The sequence below is a fragment of the Callospermophilus lateralis genome, chromosome 9, assembly GCF_048772815.1.
Source record: "Callospermophilus lateralis isolate mCalLat2 chromosome 9, mCalLat2.hap1, whole genome shotgun sequence".
In the NCBI taxonomy this organism is placed as follows: Eukaryota; Metazoa; Chordata; class Mammalia; order Rodentia; family Sciuridae; genus Callospermophilus; species Callospermophilus lateralis.
Window position 1 is genome coordinate 743,159 of NC_135313.1, and position 12,702 is coordinate 755,860.

The 12,702-nt window shown below is 53.3% G+C and overlaps 1 protein-coding gene across 6 annotated transcripts in view; it reads right to left on the minus strand.

The window, feature by feature from the left end:
* Positions 1-116: 116 nt before the first annotated feature.
* Sned1 (sushi, nidogen and EGF like domains 1) overlaps positions 117-12,702 on the minus strand; it is a 70,502-nt gene continuing 57,916 nt past the window's right edge. For 2 of the 6 annotated variants that reach the window (XM_076866746.1, XM_076866744.1), the window contains 4 exons: positions 10,630-10,746; positions 9,936-10,023; positions 5,546-5,628; positions 119-4,904 (listed from right to left, as the gene is read on the minus strand). In XM_076866746.1, coding sequence (XP_076722861.1) covers positions 4,870-4,904; positions 5,546-5,628; positions 9,936-10,023; positions 10,630-10,746 — 323 coding nt within the window. In that variant the 3' untranslated portion in view covers positions 119-4,869. Of the gene's footprint in view, positions 4,905-5,545; positions 5,629-6,912; positions 9,892-9,935; positions 10,024-10,629; positions 10,747-12,702 lie in introns of those variants that run through there. The other 4 variants (XM_076866745.1, XR_013092356.1, XM_076866749.1 and 1 more) reach the window with 4 other exon arrangements.

Below are 12,702 nucleotides of genomic sequence, written 5' to 3' on the forward strand. Positions count from 1 at the left end.
ATGGGACTCAGTACTTGCAAATTAGATTTGATTTTTCCTGTCTTAAAATGTCAGTGCTAATACCATGAGGGAGGGCAGGAGGGCCTGCTGGCTGAAGAGTCCTTGTGTATGTCCTGTGGTGATAAAGGTAAGATCAAGGCCATAGTACATCATAGCACTTTATTTTATGAAAACAAGTAGCAAGTCTCCATAAAAATACTCCTGTTTTTAATCCAAAATGTCTCATTGCTACTCAGTTGCATTCAGTGTATAGCAGAATGAAAGGCGCTGCTGGTGATGTGTTCTGGGATTGTGCATGGCTTCTGCAGGCCCGCAGAGCGCCAGCACTTGTCTCTGAAGACCCGTCCTTCCAGCTTAGTCATGTTGGCTTTCTGCCAGCTCCTGGTGGTCACTCCAGGCTTGATTCTCTGACCTGTTGCTAATGCTGCCAGAGTGATGGTCTGGAGAGTGCTGGCTTGGGAGGGGCTGGGGAGCAGGCTTAGACAGTCATACCCCACTGCGTGACAATAGGTTCTGAGGACCAGAGGAGAAGAGCGCTGGCCCAGGACTGCTCGTGGATTTGTTCCAGAGGGCTCCTCAAATGCCCAGGGTGTGGACATCACCCTGGGGAACAGGGGTGTGAGGAGCCGTGTGACATGCTGGAAATGGGGTGAGGCAAACTCTGAGGTAGAAGCCTGGCATTGATGGGGCGAGTGCTCAGAGAGTCCCAGAGGACTAGGGCCTCTTAGAAGGTTCTCTGTTGCTTTTCCTAAGGGTATTGCGAGGATTGGTGCTACAGAAAGCACCATGGGTCTGCTTGGTGGCATTTGATTAGTCACATGACACTCCTCTGATGCTTGGCCTCATTCTTCTCATGTTTGTGAGAATCCTTCAAGGCCACAGTGCTTACCTGGGGGTGACCTTGATCCTTAGGACATCTGGAAGTCTTGGGAGACATACTGGTTGCCATGACCCTGGTGTAGGGTGCTGCTAGGATCTATGGACAGAGGCCAGGGATGCTGCAGAACACCCTGACGTACAGGGAGCCCCACACTCGTGGTCAGCCCCAGGTGTCAGTGCCAAGGCTCAGAAACCATGCTGCAGCCTGGCTGAGCAGAGTGCAGCTGTCTGTGAGGACTGCAGGGGGTGAGTGACTTAGCTGTGTTCCTCCTTCAGAGTGGGGTCGTGGCAGGCCTGGCTGGGTTGTGGGGATTCAGTGCTGAGGTGTGGAGGTGCCTATGCTCTCCACGCACCATGGGGTTGGACTGCAAAGAAAAGCAGTAGCTGCTAGTGGAGGAGGGCCTGCTAAGGAAGGTGCAGGGCCTGGTCAGCTGGCCCTGCCTATGGGTCTCCACAGGGAGCACATGAGTGAAGGCAGTGGGGAAAGGGCTCTCTGTGGCTGTGGGTGAACGGGGAGTGCAGGAGCTCACTGCCAGGTTGCTGCTTGCTCTTCACTTTGTGTTATCCAGTGACCATCACTTTTTTGGCCCCATGAGAGCTGAGAAGAATCCTAAGCCTGAGCATGATTAGATGGGCCGCTGATCCCCAGTGCTGGTGGCAGATGGTGGCCTGAGTGTGATTAGAGGGCCACTCATCCCAAGTGCTGGTGGCAGATGGTGGCCTGAGTGTGATTAGAGGGCCACTCATCCCAAGTGCTGGTGGCAGAGGGTGACCTCGGCATTCGGATTTCCTGTTCTGATTCCATGTGACCTTTGCTGAGATGGACTTGAAGTGTTTCTGAGGAAGATGTTAGTCTTAAGAAGGACATTTTAGAACAGCAGTGGCCACTCCCTGGGATGTCTGGGTGGACTGTAACCCCTCAGTACTGGGACATTCTTTTATCAGACACTCCATCTGTGTGGCCTCAGTGTGGGTTGACAGCATGACAGCACAGCATCCTGCTCTGTCTCTTGTTGAAACAAAGACTCTGAGCTAACACCGGGCCCAGGTCATGGCTGGCTGGTGGCTAAGGGCCTTGGTCTTCAGTGTGGTGGAGAAAGTCTCATCTCCTATCGTGGGGTGACCTTGGTCCTACTATTTCCTAGTGATCTGGGGTGTCATGTAGAGGGCAGTGATGGCCTGGTGCTGCAGTGGAGGTCAGCCTGCATGTCTGTGGACTGGCTTCTGACTAACTCTGTCTGGGGCCATCTGGCCTTTGATGTTTGCAGGGCACAGTAGGTTTTTCTTGAATCATTCTTCCTCCCTTCTGAAAACAGCAAACTTCACAGTGCACAGGTGTGCACACACCGTTTCAGTTAAATCTAAAATGCACCTCTTCAAAGAATGCTTTTATAGACCCCAGGAGGAAGGAGGCCTCTGGCATGATGTGACTGTGCTCCATTTCTGCTTGTGTTTGAGTGGTTGTCCTGCACTGAGAAAGGGGCCTGACTGCTCTAGTTGTGCCCACACTGCAGGGAGAAGACAGCTGTGTGGGGCGGTGCTGGGGCACACCTGTGCTCTATGATGTGTGTTAGGCTGTGTTTCTACCTGGAGGCCCCAGAGGTCTGCTCTGGTCATGGACTAAAAGGACCCCTGCATGTGGTCTCGTCCAGCCTGCCCAGAGCGTTCCTCTGTTACCTTCAGACTGGCGAGAAGACCTTGCTGCTTCATGGTGGTATGCCTTCGCTTTCTGAGGAGGGTTTTTTTTTTTTTTTTTTTTTTTCTGTGTAAGTCTTCTGTGGGTCTTTGGAGCCTTGGTGGTGACTTGTCACCCAGGGGATGGCTTCCACTACATGAGGCCAAAGCCTGGGTGACCTCACAGATCAGAGGTCTACCCTGTGACTGTTCTTTTGAGTGGAGCTTCAGGGGAGCACAGCCACGCACATTCAGCTGCACATCCATGGCTATGCTGCAGGGGCAGAGCTGAGCAGTGGCCATAGAGCCTCTGATCTTCAAGCCAGAAGCGTTCACTGCCCTGCACAAGGAGTCTGCAATCACGGTGCAGCCTGAAACTATCCAAGCTCCATTTTAGTAGTAATGAAGACTTCCACCTCCAAATGCATGGACCATGTGCAGCATGAATGATGTGCAGCAGGTAGGAGGATTCACCTTGTCTCCACTTCCCCACTGCCCACGTCTGTGGTAGAAGTCTGTCCTCCTCCTGGTTCGGGAGACCTTTCTCACACTGGAATCGGAGGGCTGGCTTCTAAGCACTGCAGAAGTGATGTTAATGGCCCCGCTAGGCCAGCTGCGTGGAGGATAGACCAAGTTCAGGGATGCCATAGATGAGCTAGATCGTAGGTGCTTCAGTGACTCTTGGGGGCTGGTGTGTGTACAGGCCTGGCCATCTGTTTTCTAGAGGCCTGAGGCCAGAGGTCACAAAGGGAACTGACCCATCCAGGGCCTTGTTTCTGTATCCTTTTCAATCCAGTTTTTAGAGCTCATCTTCCTAGGTTTTGGAAACTCCTAAGGTGGGTGGATTGCAGTGAGCTCGTCCCAAGTCCTTTGAAGGATCAACAGATCCAGACATGAGAAGAGCACCAGGCATGCCCTCCCTGCTGCCCTTTGAGCCCAAGCCTGGCCTTAGTGCAGGGAGGCAGGGCCTGGAGTGGGGGAGGACCTGTGCCCACCCTGGGAACCTGAGCAGGCACTGGGTTCTTAGATTGGCATCAGCAGGTGGCTGCCCCTACACCCACCTCCACTGGGCACCGACCAGGCTGCTCTGTGTTGAAGGAGTCTCCATGTGGTTCCTGGCGGCATCTGAGTGGTGTGCTCCTGTTTCCTGCTTGTGTTTGCCCCAGCGTGTCGTAAGAACAGGTGTGCTCCACAGCTGGTGATCCATCATTAGCTGGGGGTTTCTCATTTGTTTCTATGGAAATGGGTTTGCTAGGTGAGCTTTTAAAAAGATGCATAATATTTCAGGAGACTTAATGCCATGCAGATGTTTCCCACCCAGATGGTGTATGTGGGCTCTTGACCTCACCAGGGTTGGGCTGCCTGCAAGCCCTCGACTGTCTGTTTGTGTGTCCTTAGAGGCAGAGTCAGCAGGGGAGGTGGTGCCCAGAGTGGAAGGAGCCCAGCACTGTCGGCTGCTTTCGCAGAGAGAAGTCCCATTTGAGATGGGACCCTGCTGCTTGCAAGGTCTCCCCAGGGACCCGGGGAGCTTGTCTTTCCCCTCAGTGTGTGAGCCCAGCTGGTATGCTCCTTGGCTTTTTAGACATTCTGTTTTCTCAGCCCAGAAGTAAGGACCCTGAAAGGCCCATGACCACAGAGCCTCCCTGTCCCCCAGTGCTAGGAAGGCAGGCTGTGTGGGCTCTTGGAGAGGTGGAGCCGAGAGCTTCATGTGGTCTCGTAGTGTGGCCCAGTGTCTCCACAGTGTTGTGAGGAGTGCCAGTGCTCTGTAAGAACCAGCAGAGTGGCGTGCAGGGAGACAGGGGTTGGGTGGGGTTTGTTTGCCAAAAGAGTTTGGGAAATGCTGGATTGAACAACGGTAAAATTTCTTCCATCCCAGAGTTCACGATGCTTAGAATTCCAGTGCCTCATGTGACCATCCTGGTCGGAGACCGTCTTCAGGACTGCCAAATGTTTCTTGACTAAGGCCTCCATTTTAGCTTCCAGTATAATACCATTCTGGGGTTTCCCCAGAATTCCTCAGCACCTCAGGCCCTCCCTCCATGTGGTCTCCTCCCTCCAGGTGCCGGGTGGTCTTCCAGCTTTCTGTGAGCCCCTGGGCAGCTGCTCCATGTTCCCTTGAGAGAAGCAGGGTGTGCCCTCACCCAGAGGCTGACTTCCTCCTGGAGAAGAGTTCGGGTCTGCTGGGAGGCCTGAGCCACCTGGCCTGAGGCTTTAGCAGGGCCTAGGGAGTGGCCGCTCAGAGGCCCAGGTGAGGCGGGCTCCTCTCCCTCTTCCCAGCAGCTCTCGGGGCACAGGGGACTGGCACCTTTTGTTTCTTCAGTGTTTGACGGTTACTTTGTTTCCTGAAACAACTAAGAAAAGGGCTTAATGAGAAGGAGACTTCTGTGCCCTTAGCCCTGCCTCACTCTGCCCTCTTGCTCATGTGTTCCATGCCCCTGTCTGGAGGCTGCGGCTGTGGAAGGGGAGGACACAGCCTAGCTGGGGAGGGCGTGGAGAGTGGGGGGGTGGGCAGGAGGAAGCAGGAGTGGCCTCGGGGTGAGACCTCATACTCAGGCTGAGCAGTGCTGGGGCTTAGTACTCGGCCAAGCCAGCAAAGGTGTGGGGCCACAGTGGATCTTGAAGAATGAGACTGAGATTGGGGCTCTGATTCTGAAAGCATATAATGTTCCCAGGCACTTCTTTCAGTAAACCCCAAAGAGTACTTGTGAGCACCTTGAACCCTTTGGGGACGGAACCTGGGTGTAAATGAGCAAAGGTTAAAAAGGTCTTTTCTGTTTCTGTTGTTGTTCACTTGGCCTGCCAGGAGTGCTCTACGCTTCTCCCCGGAGCGTCTCGCTCCTGCAGGAGCCGAGTGCCACCCGCACTCACCATGCCCACTGTGCCCGTGTGTGTGCCCAAATCTCACCCACACACAGTGTCAGGCATGCATGGCACCACCCCTGCCCATCACCCTGCAAGCCGTATGCAGGACATAGGTTGGGCCCGGGTTTACCTGTATGGGGCTTCTTGAGGCTGGTACTCTCACAGTGTTCTTTGAAGCACACGTCTTGGTGAACCTTGTAGACTCTTTTGTACCTGTTGTCACAAGAAAATTCTGTGACAAAATCATAGAATTTGGAGGGAAATGGATGGCATTAGAGCAGATTATGCTAAGTGAAGCTAGCCAATCCCTTAAAAACAAATGCCAAATGTCTTCTTTGATATAAGGAGAGTTACTAAGAACAGAGTAGGGAAGAAGAGCATGAGAAGAAGATTAACATTAAACAGGGATGAGAGGTGGGAGGGAAAGGGAGAGAGAAGGGAAATTGCATGTAAATGGAAGGAGACCCTCAGGGGTATACAAAATTACATACAAGAGGAAGTGAGGGGAAAGGAGGGAAAATATAAGGGGGAGAAATGAATTACAGTAGAGGGGGTAGAGAGAGAAGAGGGGAGGGGAGGGGGGAGGGGGGATAGTGGAGGATGGGAAAGGCAGCAGAATACAACAGACTCCAGAATGGCAATATGTAAATCAATGTGCAACTGATGTGATTCTGCAATCTGTATATGGGGTAAAAATGGGAGTTCATATCCCACTTGAATCAAAGTGTGAATTATGATATATCAAGAACTATGTAATGTTTTGAACAACCTACAATAAAAATTAATTAAAAAAATAAAAAAAATAAAATAAAATATACTGAAAGATGGGCACATTGGCATGCACCTATAGTCCCAAACACCAGGGAAACTGAGGCAAGAGGTTGGCTCAAGCCCCAATTCTTTTGAGGCCAGACTGGCTAATATAGAAAACCCCAGCTTTTAAAAAAAAATTTCAAGTGTGTGTATGTGTGTGTTTCCTGGCCTTACTCCAAATCAAATTGGAAATTTTTGGTGATGAAGTCTAGGCAAAATATCACTTATTCTTTTATTGTTTTTTACAGCTTTGTTGAGGTATGATTAGTCTACAATAAACTGCACATGCTTAAATCCTAAAAAAAAAAAAAAAAAAAAAAAAAAGAAAATTCTGTGAAACTGGACACCGAAGAGTGTGCTGCCCACCTACTTGGGCTGTGGACCACCTGTGAGTGCAGAGGTGCTCAAGGGAAAGACCACTGTTTCCTGACTAGAGGTGGCCTGTGGTGTGTTAAAGTGCCCACCGTAGAAGCCATGTGACTTAAGATCAGCTGTACTGAACACAATTGACATGTGAGGAATACCGTTTCAGAGTGCACTTCATGACTGCTGGCAAAGCCATGTGGCACCGGAAGTGAAATGAGTTCCAACATAATGACTGTTGGAGGCAGGCCCCTTGGCCCTGTCCCTGGGCTCTGACCCTCCCGCTCTGCTGTTTAGACTTTGGGGAGAAGGCCAAGCCACCTGGGCTGCAGGCTGCACAGGCAGCAGTGGAGGGCCAGAGACTTGGTTTCTGCCTCTTCTCCCATTATTAGCCAGGGCGCCTTGATCAGGCTTCTTTGACTCTGTCGCACCCATTTTGTGTCCTTGGGAGACTTATGCCACTTCTTGTCACAAGGAATCTGAAGATGATAGGAGGGGAAGGTGTTTAGTGTGAGAGCCATTTAGAAGAGGCCTAAGGAGCTGCAGCGCTGGTGTGGGCAAAGCTGTAGCCCACACCAGTCTGTAGCCTTGGTAAGACTTCCACTCTGGCCTCCAGAGAGTGGCCAACTATGGAAGGAACTCCCAGAGAGCTGGACATATACAGGAAGTAACTGTCTTCAGGTGTTAGGAAACAGCAAGCCTGGGAAGAGGGAGACAGGCACAGGGTCACCTGCATGTTGGCCGGCAGCAGGGCTAGGGCAGAGTTGCAGATAGGTTCAGGCTCAACTCAGGGTCACACTTTGCGTGGCCAGAGTACCCCAGGACAAAGCTACTCCATAGCAAGCCTCAGGAAGACCAAATCATACCCAGAACTGCCTTGCAGAGAAAATATTCTTGCAAAGAAATACAAAAAGTGAAACAGTTTGGCACCTTTTTAATGTTCAGCATTCTATGAAAATTTATAAGACGTTCAAAGAATCATGTGAAGAATTAAAAAAAAAAAAAAAACGACCCCTATCCTGGAGAAAAAGAATTGAACAGAAAAAGAACAGAAATGGCCCTGAAGACAGATCTAAGTTTGTGCCATGTGTTTAGTGATCTAAAGGAAAAGCTTCTCATAATGAAGAGAGTGGTGGTGGGCTAGAGAAGGAGCCGAGTGGAATTTCTAGAGTCGCACACAGCTGTGTAGGTGATGCAAAAGCAAAGTCGATGGCCCTGACTGCAGAGGTGGCACGTCTGAACAATGGGAAGAACGTGGTGACAGCACCAGCCCAGCACTGTCCTAACAGGAGAGAAGTGAAGGGGCAGGAAAATGCGCAGAGCAGCGGGGTCCACACGTCCCAGATGTGGCAGAAGTGAACACCCGAGATGCAAGAGCTTCGCAGTTCCAGAGGAGGCACACCGGGAGCCACAGCCCCAGGTCGGCCAAAACCAGTCCCCGAGAGAGTGAAAGAGCCAGGGTGAAGGACACATTGCGGGGAGCGGGGCCGGTGACAGGGGCCGTGTCTCTGCAGGTAAAGTGCTGGAGGAAAAACTGTATCAAACAGTAATTCTGTATCTAACCACATTTCTTCAGAAAAAAAGGTGAAATGACCTTTTCAGACAAACAAACAGAGAATTGGTCACCAGCAGACCTGTGCTGTAAGAAGAGCCCCACTGTTTAGGCTGGGGGCGTGATGCGCGGGTTGGGACGGTGAGCTGGCTGGTGGGTGTGCCCTGGCTGTAGAGGGCTCCCTCAGCATGTGGAAAACAGGGCTGAGGGCAGCATCGGCCTTGGTAGTTGGTGGTGTGCGTGAAGGAAGAGGCTGAGGGTGAGTCAAAGGATGACAGTTGCAGGAGTCTCCCCTAAGCTGCGGTCGGCCACAGACAGGAAAGGCAGGTCCTGGTAAGTCGAAGGTGCATGTTGAAAACCTTGCAGCAACTCCTAAGTAACAATGAGCCAAAGAGGAGGGACCAGCAAGCCCTGAACAATCACTCCTGAACTAGGAGGGAAAGAAGAAAAAGTCATGCAGAAAGATGGGATAAATAGAAAAAAGTAGCAAACAGCCACATCGCCATTATCTAAGAATGATGTGAATGGTCTGAACAGTGACAGAAAGCAGAGATGTCACCCTGGATGTGAAGCAAGGCTGCCGTCTTTTCAATACCAGGTCACTTCAAAGGTACAGGCAGGTTCCCAATGAAAGGGCAGAAGGCCTTTGGGAATGAAGGCTTTCCTGTAGGCATGCTGGGGACCTGACAAGGCTGCAGGCAATGTTGGGACCAGCCCAGTCCAGCAGCTGGGGACTGCCCCCACAGAGTCCAGGCCAGTGGTGTCACACAGCCTCTGTGCCCTGCAGCTTGGTCCTGCCTCTGTTCTGTCCTCGGCCTGGCTTCACGTCCAGCTCAAACAAAGCTCTCTGCCCTTGCTGCCACCTCTCCTCCTCTGTGGAGCATCCGGAGCAGTCTATGAAGTGCTGTCAATGTCCCTCCTCTGCTGAGTGACCTTCAGTCACTCCTCACTTCATGGACAACAAACACCACCATCCTTATGGGGTGTCCTCGCGTCACTCCTCTGCTGTTCTCAGACATCCAGGCATACGTGATGCAGGGCCAGAAAGGGATGCTCCTTCAGGAACCTTCTTCCTTCCCACTGCCTCCACATCTGCTCGGTGTCACCTCATCCCTGAGGCCCACCGTAGTCACCTGTCTGATGTAGCATGGCCTTCACCTGGCTCCCTAGCCTCACTTCCTCTCTCCCTTCCTTCCTTAGCACTCACCACCTTCTGTGACTGCATGGCACCAATGCCCATGTCCCTGGTGGGCTGTGCCTGCAGCACCCTGGCACACAACAGTGCTGTCAGGGTGTGCCTAAATGACTGAGTATACCACCTAGAGTCACAGGATTTGGGGGGAGGTCCCCAGAGATGAATGAGGCAACTGTCCCTCCACAGCCTGCTTTACAAGTGAGGGAACGGAGACATGGGTGACTTGTCCAAGACCGCAGCATGAGTCAGTGGCAGTGCTGGACTAAAAGTTACCATGTGCCATTTGTTTTCCAGGGACTGTGATGAAGAGAGGGAGGTCAGGTCCTGGAGTCCTTGGGCATAGGACCCTCTGTCCACTGGGGCCTAGGGGGTGTAGAGGAGAGCCAAGGGCTTGAGAGACAGGGACCAGCTCTTCTCAGCCACTGTTCCTGAGCTGCAGGGGCCTAGGCCCATTCCTCTGCCTCAAGCCCCTGGTTTGCTATGTGGTGGGCATGAGCCATCCAAGCCAGTGTCTTCTGCAGCCTCCGTCCCTCGGGGTTAGTAAGACAGCACTCTGGAAAGTGAAGACCCTGTCAGCATCATCAGAAGCCAACTTACACGTGGTGGCAGACGGCTCCCTCCCAGACCGGAAAGGACTTTGTCTCCGAGAACAGTCGAGTGCAGGGGCGGGGCACCTTTTTACAGGCTGCCGGCACAAAGGAGAAGGGCAGAGGCTTAGGAGGAGGCTCCATGCCACAGGAACTCTCTTCCTGCCCTCGCGAGAGACCCCTGCCCGAGGGAGACCCAGGCAGCTTTTCTCAGACCCTGTTGGGCCTGGGGATCTGTGCCAGCTTCCCCCTGGGATAGTGACCTCCTCCCAGGGCTGCCCAACATCTGCAGAGACTGCCCTGGCTGGGGTGACCTCGTAGCCTGCAGGCTAGTATAGTGGTGTAGGGGGTTCTGCCCCCAACCTGGACACTCAGTCCAAAGGAGCCTATGTCCCTCCCATGGACTCTCTTGTCTCCTGCAGCCTCACCCCACTGTGGCACGTCCGCCGCTTATGGCTGCCGTTCTTGGCTTTTCTCAGCCCCTGCAGCCAAGGGCCACCTTTCACCCTGGGACTCACAGATCATTCCTCGGTTTCCTTGCCTGTCAGCCTCTGTCCCTAGATGCTCTAGGCCCCTGTTCTGGCCCTTCAGTTTGGAAGGCCTGGGACAAAGCCACCTGTGCCCAGCCTGCCAGGGCCTAGTGACAACTGCTGTAAGAGGCGCCTGGAGGCCAGTTCCCAGCTGCGTGGCCAGCCCTGACTTACCGAGCTCACAGCGCCTGCCTTTGAAGCCTGGGCCGCAGTCACAGTGGTGGGCATCTGCACCTGGCACACAGGTGCCTCCATTCTGACAGGCACCTTCTGAGCAGCTCTCAGGGGCGCCTGGAAACAGACCAGGAGAGGTCAGCCCCCAGTCCTGGGGAGCCTGCTGGCACCTGACTGGGTGCTCGAGGACAGCCGTGACAGGCTTTTCCCTCCTGCTGTGGCCTTCTGTGCCCTGCTTCTGTGGGCTCGTGACACAGACAGCAGAGAAGGGAACATGGACCTCGGTGTGCTGGCCCTGACCCGATGACTCAGGGAGCAGGGAGGAGAGAGCCCACGGCCTCCTGTGTGAGCAACCTGGCTTGCGGCCACCCCCAGGTTGTCTGCTTTCACCCCTACACACGGCTGCTTCTGCCTGGAACTCAAGACCCTTTTGTCTCTGAGTGTCTGCCCCCAGTTGGCAGAGACTTCTCCACCACATCCCCAGCCCCAGCCAGCCCTTTGTGCAGAACTGGCACCTGTGGCCCTGTGAGTGGCGGCTGCCCACCTCCTAGCACATTGCATCTTGCTGTAGTGGAGGCCAAGGTGGTCAGCAGTGCTGCCTGGGAGGAGCCGGCCTGGCTTGGCCTCGCCTCCATCCCTGAATACATTCTGGCCCCATTTTTGTCATTATTTTTAAAGACACCTGTTATTTTATTTTTAACTTAAAGCACAAAAGAGTAAGAATTGGCCTTCCCTATGTCTGGTCCTGAAGGAGTCTCAGTCTCCATCACACCATCTAATGGAGCCCCACCTGCCTGACACTTGCAGCATGTTCCTCAAAGGCTTCTCCAAGTTCCAATCCCATGGTTCATGGCCGTGGGAAGACCTTGCTGCCCCTGCAGGTCACTGCCCCCCTCCTCCGTCCCCATTGGATCCACTTTGCTTTCTTCCCTCCCCCTGCTGTCTTCTGGGCCTTCCTTTTGTCCTTCTTGATGTACTTAAAATGAATTGTGGGCTTAAAAACACCTTCATCATGAACTTTCCAAACTGACAGTGTGTGGAATAGGGAGACCCCAGGCGCTCAGCTTTGGCCCATCCGCTTCACACTCGTCTGTTACCCTGAATAACCGCAGGGCCGTTCTCATGTCCCCTTTCTCCTGTGGACGGCCAGCAGTGTTTGCACATAGATTCCAGTGCTCTGCATGACCAGTTACCAGGAACTCTCTAGCGTGGAAGACTGAGGCTGTGTCCACCTTAAAGTGCCACTTACAGCTGGGCTAACAGACGAGGGTTTGTGAGGGCCTGCATGCTGCCTGTGCCTGATATGTCTCGGGTCTCCATCTGCACCCCTGGTCTTCTACCTCTGTTAAAAGAAGCAAGGCCATTTCCCTCAAGTGCCCTCCTGGATCTGACCTACTGCTTTTAGTGGACCAACTTGTTCTTCACCCCACAAACTCTTCATCAGAGAAGGGCGCAAGGGGACTCAGGTTCCATGCCCTTTGCAGGACTGTTCCGCAGGGTGCTTGTCATTCTTGGACATGTAGGAGGCCAGCCAGGTGCCAAGTCCCACTTGAGTGGTGCGCGACAGATCACAGTTGGGCACTGGCAGCCTTCCCTGGAGACCCAGGTCCTCCTAAGCCAGATAGCCCTGTCTGCACTGGCTGTTGCTCCTGCCTTTACCAGCTTGCCAGGGGCCTGCAAAGATGTGCTCTCCTCACCGCCCTGAGGACTGAGATGAAGGTGCACACCTGCAAGAAGGGCCAGTGCTCAACCCTGTCTTCCCTCTGCTGCTTGTGTCTGTATGTAGACCGCAGTGCTCTGCATGACCAGTTACCAGGAACTCTCTAGCGTGGAAGACCACGGCTGTGTCCATGCTGACTGGCGAGTCTTTCCTTCTGAGTGTTGACTGTACTCAGCTCTGGATGCCCCTGTTGCTTCTGGCTGGTGCTGTCATGTTTCTTGGTGCTCAAGCCATCCTGTCTTGGGCGGTGGGAACCCTTTCAGGCTGGCTCTTTGGCCCCTGGCAAGGTGCCTGTTGACTTTGGATGTGCGCTTGTTGCCTGACGGCTTGTGCCTGGTCACTTTTGTCCACAT